At 63.4% G+C, this 19,517-nt stretch overlaps 2 protein-coding genes across 3 annotated transcripts; both read left to right on the plus strand.

The window, feature by feature from the left end:
• The first annotated feature begins 273 nt into the window (after positions 1–273).
• Positions 274–4,259, plus strand: TEPSIN (TEPSIN adaptor related protein complex 4 accessory protein). 2 transcript variants are annotated; one of them, XM_032706944.1, is made up of 13 exons: positions 274–364; positions 583–655; positions 917–1,008; positions 1,111–1,204; positions 1,362–1,429; positions 1,520–1,598; positions 1,685–1,756; positions 1,907–2,107; positions 2,190–2,361; positions 2,624–2,740; positions 2,860–2,938; positions 3,017–3,151; positions 3,432–4,259. In XM_032706944.1, exons 1-13 carry the CDS (start codon positions 323–325, stop codon positions 3,885–3,887), a joined length of 1,680 nt encoding a protein of 559 aa, XP_032562835.1. In that variant the 5' UTR covers positions 274–322; the 3' UTR covers positions 3,888–4,259. The 2 variants fall into 2 exon arrangements, with proteins under 2 accessions (XP_032562835.1, XP_032562836.1); XM_032706945.1 differs by having other exon boundaries at positions 2,627–2,740.
• On the plus strand, positions 3,545–17,588 carry CEP131 (centrosomal protein 131). The gene is given in 27 exon segments (XM_032706943.1): positions 3,545–3,606; positions 6,344–6,536; positions 7,246–7,331; positions 8,149–8,263; positions 8,378–8,496; positions 8,605–8,718; positions 8,818–8,985; positions 9,322–9,439; positions 10,254–10,370; positions 10,998–11,169; positions 11,290–11,390; positions 11,516–11,698; positions 12,042–12,236; positions 12,352–12,489; positions 12,861–12,986; positions 13,066–13,182; positions 14,105–14,134; positions 14,599–14,701; positions 14,970–15,171; positions 15,389–15,496; positions 15,607–15,724; positions 15,907–15,981; positions 16,068–16,210; positions 16,512–16,707; positions 16,709–16,929; positions 17,173–17,233; positions 17,312–17,588. Coding segments are annotated over 26 exon segments (3,366 nt in total). The 5' UTR covers positions 3,545–3,606; positions 6,344–6,365; the 3' UTR covers positions 17,381–17,588.
• The last annotated feature ends 1,929 nt before the right edge of the window (positions 17,589–19,517 follow it).

Genomic DNA, 19,517 nt, shown 5'->3' on the forward strand with positions numbered 1-19,517 from the left:
GCATGGGCGCCGCCATGACAGGCCGCCCGCCCCGCCCGTCAAACCACCGCGCTCTCTTATTGGGCCGTATCGTCCCCATCCCATCCCCTTCTGATTGGTCCCTGTGGAGATTGTTCCCTCTGATTGGCGGAAGTGCCCGTTGTTTATTTCCTGTCTCCGGCTAGCGTCAGCCCTGTTCTCCCCTTCCGCGCGGAGCTCCGCCCTTTCCAGCTGATGATTGGTGGAGCGGCAGCGTTTCTCCCTCTCATTGGTGCGCGGAAGCATCCTGGAGGCGGAGCCTTGACGCCACCGCGGGGCCGGGCAGGGCAGTGCGGGCAGTGTCATGGCGGCGCCGCTGCGAGACCGGCTGAGTTTCCTGAGCCGGGTAAGAACGGGGGGATTTGGGGGTCGGGGGGAGCTACCCGGGACGTGACGTCACTCCACACGCGTGACGTCATCGTCGCGCACCCCCACCTCGCTTCTACAGTGGCCTCACACAGCCCTGGCGGGGCCGGGCCTGCCCCGGAGCCTCAGCCGGGGCCGGGGTCCAGCCCTCCCCGGGGTCGGGCCTGGCCCCTCTCACTTCGCCCCCTCCTTCCGCAGCTGCCGGTGCTGCTGCGGGGCACGGCCGACGACGACACCCCGTGCCCCGGGTACCTGTTCGAGGAGATCGCCAGTATCCTTCGGGGCCTGGGGCTGGTTCCATGGTGGGGGGGGATCCCCGGGGCAGGTGGGGGTCTCTGGACACTGGGGGGGTCCCGGGGCTGCCCCAGGCCGTGGTGGGCACAGGAGGCCTGTGGGGCTGGGTAGGGGCAGCCACAGTGCCGCGGGCCCTGGCTGGGATTCCATGGAGGGGGGCGAATTCCTGGCATCCTGGGGGGCTGTTGGTGCCCCCTGATCCCGGCTGGGGGGCGCAGGATCCCTAACATCCCCCCAGAGATCTCCCACGAGTCCCCCGGGAGCAGCCAGTGCCTGCTGGAGCACCTCCTCACGCGGCTGCAGAGCAGCTCCTGCCACGTTAAGCTGAAGGTGGGTCCGTGCCAGGGGCACCGGCAGGTGATGGGCTGGACCTCCCCCCTGCTCCAGGGGGCTGGGGGAGCACCCCTGACCTGGCCTTGTGCCCCGGGCCAGGTGCTGAAGATCCTGCTGCACACCTGCTCCCAGGGCTCCCCCCAGTTCGTTCTGCAGCTGAAGAGGAACGCGGGCTTCATCCGCGAGGCTGCGGGTAACGGGCTGGGCTGGGCTGGGGGGCTCAGGGCAGAGGGCACAGCCCCACACGGGGCTGGAGACCCCGACAGAGTCCTGCTGCAGGGGCTGCACCAGCAGCAAGGTCCTGCCCTGCCTGGGAGCATCCTCCATCCCTCCCCCCCGTGTGTCCACAGTGTTCTCCGGGCCCCCCGACCCCCTGCACGGCAACAGCCTGAACCAGAAGGTGCGGGCGGCTGCACAGGTGGGTGCCGGGGGGGCACAGCAGCCCCCAACCCTGCCCTGGGGGTCCCCAGCGCTGCCCACACTCCTCCCTCTCTCTCCAATCCCCCAGGACCTGGCCAGTGTTCTCTTCTCGGATGTGCCGCTGCCACAGTCCCTGGCACTGCCCGCCCGGCCCCCGGCCCCCGCCGGTGAGTGCAGCCCCCCAGCACCCCCGGGGGGAGGAACCGCAGCCAAGGGGGACCCCGAGTGCTGAGTGTTCCCTGTGTGTCCCCAGGGATGGGTTCCAGTCCCAGCCCCTGCGGGTCTCTGCAGGGATTCGGCTTCAGCGGTGACAGAAGCGGCCCCGGTGAGTCCTGTCCGGGCCCTTCCCTGCCTGGAGCTGTGACAGGGCCCTGGGGGGCACTTTGTGCTGTGTCCCCGGAGCTCCCAGAGTTTCCTCACCCCCGTTCCCCAGCCTGGGAGCCCGGGATTCTCTCACATCCCAACCTCTCCGCAGCTTCCACCGGGGAGGCCCTGCTGAGCAGCCTCCAGCGAGCAGCCGAGGCCGTGGCCCAGGCCGTGCTCCCAGCGCCAGGGGGGCCCCGGCGGCCTCAGGGGGACCTCCCCGAGGACACCTACGAGCCTGTCCGAGCCCCCTCCCCTGCTGGCAGCCCGGCCCCACCAGCCCCGCCGCCCCCCGTCCCCCGCGGGGCCCGAGGTGGGTCCTGCTGGGGGGCTGGGGGGTCCTCACCCACCCCGGGGGGTTTGGGGACCCCAGCCCAGCACTGCTGTCCCCACAGTGAGCCACCAGCCCGGGCTGGCCGGGGGCGGCTGGGAGGAGGTGGACAGCGGGCACAGCTCCCGGGAATCCTCGCAGGGACACGAGCGGAGCCGCGCCTCAGACTCGGGCAGCAAATCCGGCAGCGACAGCCGCTCCGGGGCCAGCCGGGAGCTGAGCCACGGCACCGACAGGTGAGAGGGGCTCCGGGGGCTCCCGAGTCCCCAGGGTCATCCCGGGGGGCTGCCCTGCCCCTGGCACTGTCCGAGGGGCATCCCCAGGAACGCTGCCCTGGTGCTGCCAGCTGTTCCTCCTGGGATGTTTGGCCTCCCAGCCCTGGGTGGGCAGAGCTGCTCGGGGGTGGGGGGGTCCCTGGCCCCTGGGGGGTGTTGGGTCTGTGCCAGACCCCAGAAGAGGGGAGCAGGTGTCCCCTGTGCCCAGCAGGCATGTCCCCAGCAGGGTGGACGCCGACAGCCCCGGTGACTGCCGGCGGGAGGTGAGCCTGGTGTCGGGGCTGACGCGCGGGGCCAGGGTCTTCCTCACCAGGGAGGAGGCTCAGCACTTCCTCAAGGAGTAAGTGTTGGAACTGAGGGCTTCTGGGGGCAACCTGAGCCCTTCCCACCCCCCTGCCTGGAGGGGACCCCCATGGTGGAGAGGGCCTGCGGGCGACTGTGACCCCCCTCCCTGTCCAGGTGTGGGCTCCTGAACTGTGAGGTGGTGCTGGAGCTGCTGGGCCGGGCTCTGGAGGATCCCAGCGACAGCGTCCGCATGGTGAGCACAGGGTGTGTCCCCAGGGGGGCTGCGGGGTCTGGGGGGTGCCCGGCTCAGCCATGATCCCCTTTTCCACAGAGATCCATGTCCGCCCTCTCCGCCCTCGGCTGCTCCGACCTGCTCTCCCCGGAGCAGATCTTCGCCGTGACCCGGCAGCACCTGCAGCAGCTCAGCCAAGGCAGCCCCGGGCCCGTGGCCAACCGGGCAACCAAGGTGACTCTGGGGACATCCCTGTGCCCAATCCCAGGGCAGGGTGGCTCCTGGGACCAACTTCCCAGTCTTTGAGGACACATAGCTCTTGGAGATGGCCCTATGCCTGTCCCAGAGTGGTGGGATCGGCAGCCTCTCCTGGGAGCAGGGAGCCCAGGCGGGGTGATGCTCCCTCTGAGCCCTGCGAGGGGACACTGGGGACAGTCCCTCTGCCTGGGAACAGGGTGGTTGGGCCCCTGTCTCGGTGCCGCTCTCACCCCGGCCCCTCCCGCTCCTCCCGCAGATGCTGCGGCAGTTCGAGGCCCTGTGCCGGGCCCAGCCCTCCCCGAAGGCCCCGCGCCTACCCCCAGCCCCCCCGGCGGGCTCGGCCAGGGACCTGCTGATGGACATCCCGGCCCTGGCCAGCGAGAGCATCCTGACCCCACTGAGCCCGGCCCCCACAGCCCCTCCAGCCCCCGGTGAGGAGCTGGGGGCGGGAGCGGAGCCCCCCGGGGCCGCGGTGCCGCCGTGTCCCTGCCAGCAGGGCGGGGGGATCGGGCTTGGGGGGGACATGGCAGCCCCCGGGCTGTCCCTGTTTGCTGGGATGGAGCTGGTGGCCCGTCCTGGTGCCGTAGTCCGGCCAGAGTCGCCATCAGCACAGCCACAGACACTGCCCCAGCCCCAGGACACGGGCACAGACACAGGGACGGACACGGAGGGCCCCCGGCAGCCCTCGGCCTTCGCCTTCCTCAACATGTAGCTGCTGTGGGGTTCCGGGGGCTGCAGGGGCTGTGCCCCCCTCCCTGCGGGGCCTGTGGTGTCCCGGTCCCTCAGGGGGACATGGGGTGTGAAAGGGTCCCTAGGGGGGACATAGGGCTTCCATCAGGTGACAGTGGCCCTGTCCCTGATGTTCAAGATGGGTGGAGGGGCCTGGCCATGGCACCTCTTTCTCCTCTGGGCTGGAGGGGAGCCCAGGACCCTCTGGGGCTGAGCTGGGGGTGTTCTGGGGACCCTGGTGCGGCCATGGGGTGCCCCTGCCCAGCCCCAGCTCCGGCCCAGGCTCTGTGGGGCCGAGGTGGGAGAAGGTGCCATCCCCCTGGGGCCGGGACCCACCAATAAACCCCTCCTCGGGTCTGGGAATGTGTGACTTCTTCCTGCGCCACTGCTGGAGCCCGTGGCTCTCCCGTCTGCAAGGGCCCTCCTTGCCTCACAGCCCCCCATCACCCCACAAACCCCAACAGCCTCATGGCTCTCCCCTGCCCCAGGGCCACAGTCCCCCCTTCCCCACAGCTCCCCATGACCCCCAGTGTCCCCCTTGCCCCACAGGTCTCCTCCTGCCCCACAGCCCCCCAATAGCCCAAAAGCCCCATTTTCCCCCGATAACCCCATCACTGTCCCCCCGCCCACGTGAATCAAACCCCGCCCCCTCGAGGACCCGCCCCTTCTCCCGTAGCCCCGCCCTTCTCTCACCTTATTGGCTCCTTCCCCAAGCCTCGCCTCCCTTCATTCTCCCGCCCCCTTCCCCGCCTCAGCCAATCCCGTCTCTCTTCGCTCTCGCACTTCCTCCCCATTGGCGGCTGGCCGCAGGCCCCGCCCCGTGGGCGTGGCCGGACTCGGCCGTAGGTGAGGGGCTGGGGGTGTTAATGGCGGCCAGGAGGGTCCGTGGGGGGCCGGGACAGGGACACGGCCTCGGGTGAGGCGTTCGCCCCGCCCTTGACCCCCTGTCTCACCCTCCGCGTCCGCCTCGGGGGGGGCTCATTCGCTTGTGGGTGCGTGTAGCCCATCGCTGTGGGCGTGTGGGGATGGGGGCTTGGGGGTTTGGGGCCTTGGAGGGGTGCGGGTCTGGGCTGGGGTCTGGGGTTTGGGAATTGGAGGGTACTGGAAGGGTCTGGGGCTTGCGGGGGCTTGGGGTTTGGGGACGTGGAATTTGAGGGTCTCTTGGTGATCTGGGGCTTCAGGGCTGCGTGTCCTGGGGGCTCCTGGGAGGGGTCTGGGCCTTGGGGGCCTGGGGCTTTGGAGCTTCGGGGGTCTGGGCCTTGGGGGTCTGAGGATATGGAAGAGTGGGTCATGGGGGTCTGGGGCTGGGTGTTCTGGGGTCCCAGGGTCAGACCCAGGGAGGGGTCTGAGCCTCGGGGATCCCAGAGGGTTTGGACCTATTGGAGGCTTGGGCTCAAACTTTGTGATCTAGGATGGGGTCCTGGGGTGTCCTGGGCCTTGGGAGTGGGGGAATCCTGGGGGGTTCAGGGTTGTGGGAGCTTAGAAGCCAGGGCTTGGGACCAACGTGATCCTGAGGGGATCAGGGATTTGGAAACTTAGGGACCAGGGCTTGCACCTGGGTTCTGAGGGGCGCCGTATGGGGCCTGGGTCTTCAGACCTGGGGGCTCTCGGCCTCAGGGGCTTGGGGTTCTGGGCTGGGGGCCCAGGGGGCTCTGGGTGGATGTGCTGGGCCTGGGCTCTGGGCCTGAGCCCTGTTTTCCCGCTGTGAGCCCAGTGGTTTCCATGAGAGCCGTTTGTTTCCCTGTTTGTGAGCCCGAGGCGTTGCCAAAGGCTGTGGTGGAGCCCGGGGGGGTTTGGAATCCAGGGCTGCAGAGGGAGGGGGTTTAGATTTGGGGGCAGTTTGGGTAATAAATACAAAGAAATAAAGTGATGTGGTGTTTGCCTGGAACAGTGGCAGCTTCTGGCTCAGCACTGGGGATGGGGGATGAAGAGGGGGGGATGTGCTGCCCCTCTAGCTGGGAGGGGGCTCAGCCCTCCCTGTGCCCCCCTGGAGGGCACAGGCACTCCTGAAGGGCTGCTTGGCAGGGATTGGGAGCACTCGGTGCAGGGAGGATCCCTGGGAGCTGTGCAGGTGGTTCCTCAGTGTCTGTGCCTGATGCAGGTTGAGCTGAACCTCCCCATGTGCTCCCCTGGCAGCCAGGGTCTCTGTAGGGTGTAGGGTGGAAGGGGAGCAGGGCTCTTCTCCTCTCCCGTGGTCCTGTGCTGGGATCCCGTCCCATAAACGGATCAGCCGGACACGGGATGGCGGTAGCGTGGGGTGAAGGCACTGAGGAGTTCACCTGGAGCCTCTCCAGGCCTGTGCTGGGTGTTGTTTGGCAGTGGAAACACAGAGGAAGGTGTCCTGTCCCGTGTGGGAGCAGTTCCAGCTCTGTGCCGGTGCTTGCGGGAGCTGGAGCCCCTGGATGCTCCGTGCCTTCATTCTCTGCTCTGTGCTTGCAGGGCCCCTCCGTTGTGCTCCAGCATGAAGAGCACCCGCAGCTGCTCCTCCATGCAGGGCTCCGGCGTCACCGACCTGGTGCTGACGGGGCTCCCGGCGCCGCTGTCCCGCCGCCCCGGCAGCGCCTCCCCCGCCAGGCTCGTGGCACGCTCCGTGTCCGTCACCGCCGACGGCAAACCCAAGAGGAATGCTCTGGTGAGCCCCAGTGCTTCATCCCCGCCGTGCCAGGGGCAGGGAGGGTGTGCCTGGGATGTGGGATGTCTCCGTGCACACCCACATCCCTCTCGGTGTGATTCCCCCCCCACCTTCCTGGCTCTGGCGTGACACCACCCATGAGGTTGCTGCTCGTGGGTCTGTGCCCGGGGCTTTCAGATGGGCAGAAAAGCAACCAGGGAATATCAAGCTTCCCTCTGCTTTCCCTTCCCTTTGCCTCCCTGCACCAGTTTCCACCTGGAAACTCGTGATTTCCTGCGATCTCCTGCTGGGATTTCAGGCCCACCCTGCCCCTCGCTGAGCACCCTGTTCCTGCCGTGCTGGGGTCTCCCTGAGTGGGGGTTCCACAGAGGGAACGAGCCCCAGGTACTTGCTGGGCTCTTTGGGGATCCAGCAGTGAGGAGTCTGTGCTCTGTGCTGAGTAATCCCTTGGCAGCATTCCCGTGCCCTCCTTCCTGGGAGCTCGTGCTAAGGAACGTGTTCCTGCTGGCTCAGCAGCGCTGGAGCGAGGTGTCATTGCCCGCTCCTCAAGGAGAGCTTGGCAGCCCTGGGAGAGCAGGAACTCCGTGTCCGGGCTGTGTGAGGGGGGTGAGGGGAACACCACTGCCTATTTTGGGCTGCCTGACTTGCCAGGGAGCCTGCCTGTGCTCCTCCTGAGCATGGCTGCTGGACTGATCCCTGTGCTCCGCAGGAGGATGCGGGACCCCGGGCGATGAACAACCTGCGCAGGTCCAACAGCACCACCCAGGTGAACCAGCGGGTGAACAGTGCACACAGGTACAGCCCAGCCAGGGACTCGTGTCTGTCTGTCCCGTGGTGTGTCCAACCTCCCTGGGCCTGTGGGGGAACCAGAGCCATTCCAAAATGTGCATTGAGCTCCATCATGCACATCAGGCGTAAAAACCTGGCCTTGGAAAATCAAGGTCTGGGCTTTATTTGGTTGGTTTTTTGGAAGGGAGCTCCCTTGTTTAGGATTTCATAGAATCATGGAATGGTTTGGGTTTGAAGGGACCTTAAAGATCATCCAGTCCCACCCCCTGCCATGGGCAGGGTCACCTCCCACTAGCCCAGGTTGCTCCAGCCCCGTCCAGCCTGGCCTTGGACATTTCCAGGGATGGGGCAGCCACAACTTCTCTGAGCAACCTGTGCCAGGGCCTCACTGCCCTCATAGGGAAGGATTTCTATTTTGGGAAATGAAGTGTGTTTCTGTGACTGTCACAAAACCCACTCCATTAATTCCAAGGGACAGGGCTACTCTATTCCAACAGCCCCTCATGGATTCTTCAGGCTGTGCCTGGGCTGTGTGACAAGACAAAAGTTCTCCCTCTCTCCTCAGTGCACTCTAGATTGGGATTTTCTGGTCTCCTATTGGTCTGTGCTCATCCCTATCACTACACACCACCCTGGAACCCAAAGCTCTGTGTAAAAATGAGTCGTTCATAGATATTTTTGGCTGTATAAAGATTCTCCAGCCCTTTTTCTCCCTTGTGTCACACTGGAGTATATCCAAATGTCCTGCACTGGCAATCTGTGGCTGTGAGTTATCCCAGAACCCCTCTTCTCTCCTCTCTGCCTTCCCTGGGTCTGGCTAAAGCTCGGAGCAGACAGGAGACTTCCTGGCCTTCTTTGAGAGCGGTGCAGGAGGAAGAAAGAAACTGGCAAGTCTGAGCAAAACTTCCTCGGAAAAGAAAACCACGTGGAACATCCTGGTGAGGACAGTGGGCTCAGGGGTGGGTGGGCCCGGTTGGCTCTGTGCTCCTCAGGGTGTTTGAGGAGGTGGGTTTGGTGCTTGCTGGCACTTATTCCTGCTGACTCCATGGCAGGATGACCAGCCCCGGGCATTCCCAGGCCCCTCTGGCTCCCACGGCCTGGAGCCACCCCCGGGCATGAGGAGGAAGGAGGCCACTGTGCTGCTGGCTGCCAACTTCACTGCCAACAACAGGTGAGAGAGGGGCTGCTGGGGCTGGGGGTGGGAGGAACTGCATTGGGAAAGCACCAGGAGGGGGGGGGCGCTGGTGCTGACGCTCCTTTTCTCTTCCCTCCACACAAGGAGCAACAAGGGCGCGATGGGCAACTGTGTCACCACCATGGTGCACAACAACTACTCCACAGCCGAGAAGGGCCCCGCACCCAAGAGCTCCAACCAGGCTCCCAGTTCCCTCAAGTGAGTGTGGTGGGGTCCTGGCTCTGTGCCAGGCTGGCCCCACGGTCATGTGTCCATGTGGCACAGGATGGGGCTGAGCAGCTTCATCTTCTGTCCCAGCAACGTTGTGAAAGCGAGCTCGAACGAGGACGGGGAAGGCGGCGGCAGCTTCGTGAAGTCTCAGAAGAATTTCTCCAGCAACAACATCGTGACCCGCAACAACAACAGCAGCAGCAGCAGCAGCAGCGCTCCCAGGAGGAGGGAGGTGACCGAGGAGGAGGCTGAGAGGTGAGGGGAGAGGCAGGAGGACAATGCCAGGCGGTGTGAGGAGCTCCAGCAGAGCTCATTCCTGTCCAGTGGGGCTTCACACTGGGGAAGGGCCCCTCTTAGCAACTGATTCACCCTCCCTGTGGCTTGGCTCCGTGCTTTGGGGTGTCATCAAAGGCACAGTTCCTTCCACCCCAAAAGTCAGTCTGGGAACAAAGGCCTTGTTGATTTGGGGGGTGAGGGGACAGAAGTCCTGGTGCTGTGGATGAGCCACCTTTGCTCTGCTGTGGCCAGAGGGGTCGGTGCTGCCCAAGGAGGTCCTGGGGCCGTGCTGACCGTCCCTCCCTGTCCCCACAGGTTCATCCAGCAGGTGAACCTGGCTGCTGTCACCATCCAGCGCTGGTACCGCCGGCACTCGCAGCGGCACAGGACGGCAGCAGCGGCTCTGGGGCGCCTGATGGCCGCCAAGAGGGAGGTTGGTCCTGTCCTGGTGGCTTCCAGAAGGGAGATTGGTCATGTTCTGGTGGCTTCCAAAAGGGAAGTCAGTCCTGTCCTCTGCCCTGTAGCCCAGACCCCTCTAACACTCCTGTCCCACTTGTCACGTCAGTGGGGATTTGGGTCCCTTCAGTGACCAGACCAGGGCTGTGGGAGTCAAGGGGGGGGGTCTGGCTTTGCATCCACCCAGTCCCTCGTGGTCCAGAGAGCCGGGGAGGGTCCTGTCCCCACAGGGCTTTGCTGGCTGTGTCCAGGGAGAGCCTGGCTTTGCTTCCAGCAGGAACTCAGGCCCAGGGGCTTAGCACCACATAGCTCTGTTCCCCCAACCCCCTCTGTGGGATCAGGCAGGTGCTGGCAGGAGCAGCACAAATCTCCCTGAATTCCAATGGTCTAGACCAGGAATGCCCCATCTCAGCTCATCCTAATGAATCCCTAACGAGGTGGCTCGTTAGACTGACACGGCACTGCAGCTATTTGTGTTTCTTTGTTCAATTATTTATCCCAATAACGAAAAGCGCCGTCGCTCTGGCGTGTGAGAGTCTATTTTTAAGCCTCATCTCCTTGGTGGTTGCAGACCCAGATGATATAATAATAATAATTGCACTGAGTATCTAAAGAAAATGAGGTGCTCCAAAGCAGAGCTGTTCCGAGGGCTCCTCACCTGCGCAGAGGGCAGATTGGGAGGATGGAAAACCTGGATATAGGGTGACCTCAGGGGTGGGTGCCCTCTCCTGCTTCTCAGTGGTGAGTGGTGGAGAGCTCTCCCTAACATTTTCGACCCTCCTCTCTGGAAGGAAAGGCAGCAGCGGATGGAGGAGGGGAATATCCTGGATTTGCAGGAGAGGAAGGATGAGGAACGGCGGAAGATCCGAGAGGAGAAGGCGCGCCTGGCCCGGCGCGCGGCCATCCAGGTGGGCACAGGGCGAGCCCGTCGTGGCCTGTGTGCCTGTGTTTGTTGGCAACATCTGGCGAGGCCTCTGTGCATCTCCACGGCCTTGGCATGAGGCAGGATCAGAGCCAGCCCTGGAAGTGGAATGCTCCCTCCGGAGACGGAGGTGCCATAGAGCAGTTTCCTGCTGCGCTCCTGCCAAGCCTTGGCAGCTCATCCCAAGCTTGTGAAGGCAGTGCTGGTTTCCATCTAGTTCTCAGGAAAATGGTGACCATGTTGAGACAGGGAGACTTCAACCTCCTTAGAGTGGCCAAGGACTTGCATGCCTTGGAAACAGGACCCTCCTCAGGAGCCAAGCTCCTCTCCGTGCCCCTTGGCAGGAAGCAATACGTCATTGTCACCCTGTTCTTGCAGCTGGTGGTGCAGATGGGGCTGGCACAGGCTGCAGGGAGCTGGCAGTAGAGCTGGAGATGTTTTAAACCCCAAATTCTCTTTGCCTTAATTGGAATCATGTTCCACCGGGGGGGGTTATTGGGGGAGACACAGCAGTGAGCAGCTGGAGGATGGCAAAACGCTGCCACAGCCTTGCAAACACATGCTTGTGCCTTCCCAAATCTTCAGGACACCCATGGCTCCTCTGTCCCTGCAGGAGCTGCACCAGAAAAGGGCCCAAAAGGCCTTGGAGACGAAGTGCTTGGCAGAAGAAGAACTGGTGCTGGTGAAGGAGAGCAGAAGGGTGCCCAAGAAGAAGCCTGGTGCCAAACCTGCCTCGGCCAGGAACGTCAGCCCAGCCGGCAGCCTCACCAAAGCCAACAACGCCGGTGAGTCCCTGTGGCACATCCCCAAGGCTTTGGGAGTGGGGGGAAGGAGCTGTTTGCTCCAGGGGGCTGCTTCCCAGGGGCTGGTTGTGGCAAGTGCCTAAGAACAGCCTGGTCCTGCAGAGCCCAATTCCCACCTGGCAGCTGTGGATCTGGAAGGAAGCGGCCTCGCAGCCCTCGGCTCCATGCCCTCGCAGGACCCTGGGGCAGAGGACAAACTGCAGGTGGGTCTGGCTGTGCCCCCTGGGGCTCCTGGCACCAGCTGCTCTGCCAGGGTGGCTTTGGAGCCTTCACTGGCTTCTGGGGAGACCTGGAAAACTCTCACTGCAAGGTGTGTGTTCTCCCATAGGATGTGAGCTCCAGAGAGACAGGTAACGAGGACCTGGAGACAGCGGTGACCACTGGCAGCAGGGCCCCATCCAAGGTCACACTCAATGAGCTGCTGGACACGCTCCGGCTGCTGGAGGAGGAGCCGGAGCTGCTGCCCCCACCCAAGCTCCTCAGGAAGGACAGACACGCCTGGGTGGACAGGGTGAGCTGCGGGAGGAGGGTGGTGTGTCCAGCCTCGGACAGCAACAGCTGCCTGGTGAGAAACAGCTGGGTCACCACTGGGGAGGGTGGTGGGGGAGCTTAGAAGGGCTGATGGAGGAATTTGGAGGTGAAGGACTGAGTCTGGAGGTGGGGGATTTGTTTGGTGCAGTCAGGGCTTGGGAATTCACAAGGAGCAGCAAGGGCTGTGGTGGGAGCAGCGTTAGCCGAGGCTGAGGCTGGTTACTGGGGCCCAGTGGGAGGACTGGGCTCCAGCCATGGAGAAGAGCCAGCACCCCTTCTCTGAGCTTTCCTCTGAGTGCTCATTCACCATGGTGAATTCCCAGCAGGAGCCCAACTCCAATTCCCTGACTGCTGATAACCTGGAGAAGTTTGGGAAGCTGAACCACTCGCCGGGGGTCCCCGAGGACGGGGCCCTGCTCTCAGAGGCCAAACTCCAAAGCATCATCAGTTTCCTGGATGAGATGGAGAGGTCAGAGCAGGAGAGGCCCAGGTCAGCTGCCTCGGCCACGCAGCGGGAGGTGAGTCCTTGTGCTGGGGAGGTGGTGGGACCCTGGTGGGAGTCATCCCCCGTCTCCCTGTCCTCATTCCAGGTGGTTCCACCGCCTGTTAATCATGTTTTTTCTGCTGTGGCAGAGTTTCCTCTTGGAAGAAGAGCTGGCTCACGTGGAGCAGGTGTCAGCTGTTGCCACGGAGGTGACGAGCTCCATGATGAGGCTGAAGCTGGAAGTGGAGGAGAAGAAGCGAGCCATCAGCCTGCTGCAGACAGCCCTGGTGCGTCAGCCTGCTGGGCAGCCCGGGCCAGGAGCCTCACAGGGGGTTCTTGGGGCTGGGGCTTTGAAGCACATGATCAGGGCTCTGAGCAGGACTGTCCCTTGATTTCATAGAATCATGGAGTGGTTTGGGTTGGAAGGGACCTTAAAGATCTTCTAGTCAGGACCTGGACTGAACTCCCTTCTCCTCTGTCCCGCAGGGGTCTGGATGTTGCTGCTGATGGGGGTGGGAGGTGTGAGCACCAGGGGTTTGTTTGCCTCTGTCCCTCCTTGCCCTGGCCTGTCAGTGCCTCCATATCCAGCAGTTATTCCCTGTACATGTGCTGGGAATGGTGTCACTCCTCCCTCTAATGCCCTCCCTGCCCTCCACAGACTCAGCAGCGGGAACTGACGGACCGACACGTCAAACAGACCGAGCAGGAGCTCAGCCACCAGCTCAGGCTGCAGAGGGAGCAGTATGAGGCAGCTATCCAGAGGCACCTGGCCTTCATCGACCAGGTAATGCCTCAGCCCAGCTTCTGAAGGCAGAGGCTGAGGTGGCTGCACCTGCCTGATGCCCTGTCCTCGCCCTGCCCAGCTCCTCGATGACAAGAAGGTGCTGAGTGAGAAGTGTGAGGCCGTGGTGGTGGAGCTGAAACAAGTGGACCACAAGTACGGCCAGAAGATCAGCCAGATGCAGGAGCAGCACGAGCTGGTGAGGGGACAGGGAAGGTGGGGGGACATGTGTGTCCTGGTGCTGTGGGAGAGTTGGTTGGTTTGGCTCAAATGGGGACTCTGCCCAGAGCAATTCGGTCTCTGTCACCTTGGTGGGGCCTGGTCACTCCAAGGAGCCCTTTTCTGTGCATAGAAGGTCCCTGTCACCACAGAGCTTTGCCCTGGCTCCCCAGGAGGCTCCTGTCCTCTGCTACCCAGAGCCAGGAGCGTGGCACTGACCAAGGGACAGCATTCACTCCCAGGCTTTGCCTGGAGAGACCCTTCCCACACATCTGGCACAGGTTGCCCAGAGCAGCTGTGGCTGCCCCATCCCTGGAAGTGTCCAAGACCAGGTTGGATGAAGCTCTGAGCAATGTGGGATAGTAGAGGGTGTCCCTGCCCATGGCGGGGGGTGTCACTGGGTGAACTTTAAGGTCCCTTCCAATCCAAACCATTCTGTGATTTCCATGATCCTGCTGTGGGCAGAGCTCTCCCAGACTGGGGGTGACCAGTGGGTTGTGCTTTGGCTGTGTAAGGATTCTCCAGCCCTTTTTGGTTAAAACCAGCACTGGCACAAACCCAATGCCATGGAGGAATTTGTACCTATATCCTCTGGTTCTGGGTGCCTTCCAGCTGCCCTGGCAGGAGCAGGGGTGCTCTTGGAGCTGAATGGAATAGGACTAGAATGGATCATGAGGTGTGTGAGCAACAGTAAAAGACCTGGGTGGGTTTCCCTGGGCTGTTGCCCTGGCCAGTACCCAAACATACCCAGACAGGGCTGGCCCTGCCCGTTGGGCTGTGCCTCCCCTCACTCCCACAGACCCCTGCCCGTGGATCCCACAGACACGGCAGTGTGGATTTGCCTCTTTCCTCTCCCCCACGATTCCCCTTCTCTCTCCATCCCCTCCTTTCTTTCTCCCCAGGTCTGGCGCACTTTGGGCCCCTTTTGTGAGGTAAATGTGGTCTTTGCTCTGTTCTGTGCCTTGCCCTCTGCCCTCGTGCCCTGACCTGCTCCAGCCCTTGCCAGAGGTCCATCCATGGCAGGGAGAGGGAAGGCTGGAGAGGAAAGCACAACCACACAGGAACAGATGGGCTGCCCTGCATGCAGAGACCCTCGGCAGCCCCCAGCTCCCCTCTCCTCTCCATCTCCTGCTCTCATGTCTTGGCCAGTGAGCGTTTTCCCAAGGGTTTTACTCTTCCCACCATCCCACTGGAGAGAGGGGAATGCACTGGGAGAGTGTGTGGCTGGTTCTCTGGGCTGGATGAAGGCACCTGGCCGGGGCTGTGTGATTGTCCGTGCGCAGCCCTGGCCCTCTGCTCTTCCCTGCAGCTTCCTTCCCAACAGCCCGGCTTCCAGGCTCCTGGGGGTTTTCTCTCCCAGCTTCTCTCTGAACTTTTGCCGTTTGCTTCCAAACAGGAAATTAAGAAACTGAAGGAACTGATGAGTGCAACGGAGAAAGTCCGACGGGAGAAGTGGATCGAGGAGAAAACCAAGAAGATCAAAGAAATCACTGTGAAAGGTACAGGCAGGTTCCCTTGGCAGCAGCTGGAGCTGAGACGGTGCTGGGGTCAGGTCTGGCTGGTTCTGGAGAGTTTGGGAAGAGTTCCTCAGTGTGGGCAGTCTCTGCTCCCTGGTTTTGGTGGAGCAGGTACCAGAGGGCAAGAGCACTCCTCTGCTCATCCCCCTTTCCTACCAGCCCCTTGCCGAGTCCATGTTCCCGCAGCCCCCGGGGCTGGGATCCTGACAGCCCCGGGGCCGAGCCGTGACCATCCTTCCCGCTGTCCCAGGGCTGGAACCGGAGATCCAGAAGCTCATGGCCAAGCACCGTGAGGACATCCGGAAGCTGAAGCTGCTGCACGAGGCCGAGCTGCTGCAGTCGGACGAGCGGGCGGCCCAGCGCTACGGGCGGCAGGCGGAGGAGCTGCGGGGGCTGCTGGAGCGGCAGAAGGAGGAGCAGAGCCAGCGGGAGCGGGAGCGGGTCCGGCAGCGGTGGGTCGGGGGGCACAGCTCCGGGGCAGTGTCCAGCACCGATCTGCTGGTGGGTTCCCAATATTTGCAACTCCACGGGGAGCAGCCCCTTCCCACCAGGCCAAGGTGGGAGGTGGCACCGAGCCGGGAGCATCCTCCTGCATCATGGAGGGGGTGGGATGGGGCAGGGCGGAGAGGTGGCCCCAAGGCACATCCCTGAGGTGCCTCTGCCCCGCAGGTGTGAGCAGCAGCTGGAGCAGGAGGAGCAGGCGCTGGAGCAGCAGCGGCGCCGGCTCTACGCTGAGGTAGCCGAGGAGAAGGAGCGGCTGAGCCAGCAAGCGGCCAGGTCAGCGGGCTGGGGGCACCCCCAGAGCCATGGGGATGGGCTCCCTGGGTCAGGCTCCCATGGCAAGAGGGCCAGTGCTGGTGTGGACGCTGGGAGCTGTGTCTGTGCAGGCAGCGTGCGGAGGTGGAGGAGCTGCGGCGGCAGCTGGAGGCCAACAGCTCGGCCCTCAGCCGGGCACTGCGCGAGGAGAGCGCCAAGGACAGGGAGGAGCAGGAGAGGCGGCACCAGGTCTGGTTTCCCCTCACCTCTGGGCTCTGAGTGGCTGTTTTTGGGTGCTGGCACCATCCTACCGAGCCTCATCCCCCGTGTGTGTTGGTACCATGGAGCCCTGTGCCGTGGTGCCAGGGGCTGCTCCCAGCTGGTGTGGGATGCTGCCAGGGCTGAGCTGTTGTTTTCCTGTCTTCTTACAGGCAGAACTGAAGGTGCTGAAGGACCAGCTGGAGATGGAGAAGCAGGCCTGGGAGGCCAACTACGTGAAGAAGGAGGTAATGGCAAGAGCTGTGCTTGTCCAAAGGTGCCACCTGTGGGCTCTGAGAGGGATTGAGGCCACGTTTTCCATCTCTATCCCCAGGAAGCCTGGCTGCTCTCCCGGGAGCGGGAGCTGCGGGAGGAAATGAGGAAAGAGAGGGACAAAGAGATCGAGCTGGTGATCCAGCGTCTGGAGGCTGACACATCCTTGGCCAAGGAGGAGTGTGAGAGGGCAGCGGAGAACAGGTGAGGGGGAGAGGGAGGAGGGAGGGGCCGGGTCCTCAGCAGGCTGGTCCCCTTTCCCTGTCCCCTGCACATCTCTCCAGCGAGCTCTGGAGCAGCTGGAGAGAAAGGAGTGGATTGCAGGGATGAAGTTTGCCTCTTACCTGAGGAAACAGCCCTGGATCTCCCATGGGGCAGATCCCCCCCTTGCTCCTGTGCCCTAGTCCCTCCTGCAGCACTAATAGGGCTGGGATGACTCCTGCAGTGCTGGGATGACCCCTGCAGCACTGGGATGATGCAGACTGGCTGTCCTTGCTCTCGATAGGATCAAGAGGATCCGGGACAAGTACGAGGTGGAGCTGCAGGAGCTGGAGCGGTCCGAGCGGAAGCTGCAGGAGCGCTGCAACGAGCTGAAGGGGCGGCTGGCTGAGCTGGAAGGGGAGAGCATCCGTCTGCAGGGCCTGCTGAAGCACAAGGAGCAGGAGGTGGAGGAGATCCGGAAGGTGGGCGAGGAGCAGAGCCAGGGTGTCCTGTGCCTGGATGCCGGTGCAGGACCAGCTGGCCCAGGAGCACAGCGGCCTGACCGAGGGGATCCTGCAGGAATTCGTGGACAAGCTGGTGGGGATGGAGGAGGAGAACACGCAGCTGAAGGCGGAGATGGCAGAGCTGAGGGCCCGGCAGCGCCTGGAGCTGGACAGGCTGGTGCGGGAGAAGGACCGGGAGCTGGAGGAGGTTCACAGGAGGTGAGGGAGCCCGGGTGGTGCAGGAGCAGGGCCACAGGAGTGCAGCTCCATCTGCATTCCTCCCTGGCAGGAGCCCTGGCCAGGATCACTGTCAGCTCCTGAGGGCTCCGCCGTGGCTCACACTGGAGACCTGTGATGGGGGAGAGGGACTGAACTCCCCAGGGCTGAAATTGCCTCCCTGGGCAGGGCCCAGCCCGGTGTTTGGGGCTGGGCTCTGGGGTCCTCATCCCTGTGTCCATGCAGGGTGAAGGCGGCGGTGCAGAGGAAGGAGGAGAGCGTGAGCAGCCTGCGGAAGCAGTACGAGGTGAGTGGAGCAGCCCTGCCCCAGCCCTGGCTCCAGCCCTGCCGGGCACCACGAGCTCCCCCGTGTGCTCCCTTGCAGGCAGCTGTGCAGAGAGCCAACCTGCTGGAATCCCTTCTGGAGCAGCAGCGGCAGCTGGCCACGGAGTGACTGTCCTGCCAGGCAGGGAGCGGGGCCGGGGTGCTCCGGGGTGCTGCTGGGGCTGGGGTCGGGGTCAGGCTCTCCCCTCCCTCAGCCCTTGTTCTCCACAGCCCAATCCTGGTGCTGTGGCCATGCCAGGACATTTAGTGGCCTTTAGATGTTCAGGAGTTTTGTTCTGTCAATAAATCTGTGCTGGTTTCTAGAGCTGGTTCTGTAACTGCATGCAAGTGCCAGTGCTGGCTCTTCTGCAAGGTCTATGCCCACTCCCACCCTCCCTACCCCACTCCTGCATCCCGAGATCATCCCTTGCTCTGAGGGTGCCTGGCTCCCTGCTCTGCACCTTGCTTCCCCTTCTAAACTGAAATATCCAGGAGGATGCAGGAAGGCAGAGCCAGGGCCAGGATGTGATCCCACAGCCTCTGCTACCTGCAAGTCTCTCAGCACCCCCTGACAGGGCTGAGAAATGCCTGCGCTGGGCCGGTGGCATCTGTTTCCTCTCTGGGAATGTGCAGCCGCTCAGCCATAACCTGGTCCCGGTCCTGGTCCCTCCCCAGAGCCAGGGCTTGGAGCTGGTGGCCGGCAGATGTTTGCTCAGCAGAGTCCCGGGATGTTTCCCATCTGTCCCTGTGCTTGGCTGGGGCCTGCCCCTGCCCCACAGCAGCACTGCCAGAGCCCCCACAGTCACATGGAGCCACAGGGGCACCCTTTGTCACCACAGGAAGCTACAGAGGAGCTTGGCCACTTCCCAGCACTGTGTCCTGGTCTGGGCTCCTGGCTGCAGCTCCCGGGGGTGGTGTGATCCCAAGGCAGCCCATGGAAACCCCTTGTCCCCGCTCCCTTGACGTAGGTGTCTGGGGGCACGAGTGGCAGCGGGTGCCTGGGTCCTGTTCAGCAGAGCCATGGCACTGCCAGTCTCTGTCCCCCTCTCCCTGTTGGGTCAGGCTGGAACACTCATCCTGGGAAAGGCTGGGCACAGCGCTTCTTCCCGCTGTTGTTGCTTTTCCAAGGAGTTTCCTGAGCTCCACTTCTGACCCTGCACAGCCTCCACATGGGCCATCCTGAGCCTGTGCCGGCAGCTCCTGCTCTGGGAAATTTGGTGTGGGGGAGAAGGGGGCTCAGCCCCTTCCCTGCTCATCCAGGGGCCTGTGAACCCTGTGTAGGACCTGGAGCCCTGTCTGGCTTCGCCACTGTGGGGTGATCAGTCCCAGGGGTGTCTGGTGTGCCCGGCCCTGCTCCTGCCACCGCCCTGGAGCTCCGTGTGCTCCGTCACCTCCCCAGCCCGGCCCCTCCCCGGCATCGCCCGGGCTAATTTCTAGGCCAGTGCCCGGTTCAGGCATGAATAAATCAGCGCCGTTGCATAACAGGGATGCGGATTTTCACCGGATGGCTGCCTGTGCCTGCGCCGGCGCCCACCTCCCGCCCCTCGGGGGTCCCGCGGGACCGCCGGCCACATGGCACGAGCCGTGTCCCTGTCCCTGCCCGCCCGTGGCACGGCCGGTGCTCAGCCAGGCTGGCGGTGACCGTGTGGCCACTGCAGGCTCTGCCAAAGATCCCCAGTTAAGGGCCCCCTCTCCCCCCGGGTCCCCTGGGTTAGGAGGGATGAGGGAGCCCGTTGGCTGCCGCGCAGCCGCTGGGCTGGGAAGGAGGTCAGGAGCACAGGGGGCTTTTGGCAGCCACGGCGCAGGGATCGCGGCTCAATCTGGTGTCTGCCCCGGAGGGGATTAGCTACAGCCCCAGACAAATCAGCCAGGAAGCCGGAGCAAGTGGCAGGATCCGAGCAGGGTAATCTTCCCTTGGGAAGGATCTGTAATCTCTCCTGCTAATTAGGGCAATGGCAGTGGCACTGCCCGGTCTGGGAGGTGGATGTCAGGGGCACAGGCGGGCAGTGCATCTGGATGACCCTGACACGGCTCAAGGCTGCTCATGAACATGTCAAATGGAGCTACAGGGGCTGTCACCTGGGCAAGGAGGGTTCCCAGGCATGGGGCTGCTGTGCTTGGGGTCCCAGCTTGGCTGGGGGTCCTGGGCCTTCCCAAGGAGGGCAGGGTGGCACAGCAGAGCTGGGTAGGCACACACTCCATCCTCATCCCCCTATACCCATCCCATCCTTATCACAGCGCCATCCCCATTCCACTCTTCTCCTTGT

This window comes from Chiroxiphia lanceolata, chromosome 19, assembly GCF_009829145.1.
Source record: "Chiroxiphia lanceolata isolate bChiLan1 chromosome 19, bChiLan1.pri, whole genome shotgun sequence".
In the NCBI taxonomy this organism is placed as follows: Eukaryota; Metazoa; Chordata; class Aves; order Passeriformes; family Pipridae; genus Chiroxiphia; species Chiroxiphia lanceolata.

Bases quoted from the DNA above. Each gene is read 5' to 3' on its own strand.
- TEPSIN (XM_032706944.1), top strand. From the start codon at position 323: ATGGCGGCGCCGCTGCGAGACCGGCTGAGTTTCCTGAGCCGG. The intron at 1,599-1,684 runs GTGAGTGCAGCC...GTGTGTCCCCAG, and splicing joins CCGGCCCCCGGCCCCCGCCG to GGATGGGTTCCAGTCCCAGC. The intron at 2,362-2,623 runs GTGAGAGGGGCT...GCATGTCCCCAG, and splicing joins CTGAGCCACGGCACCGACAG to CAGGGTGGACGCCGACAGCC.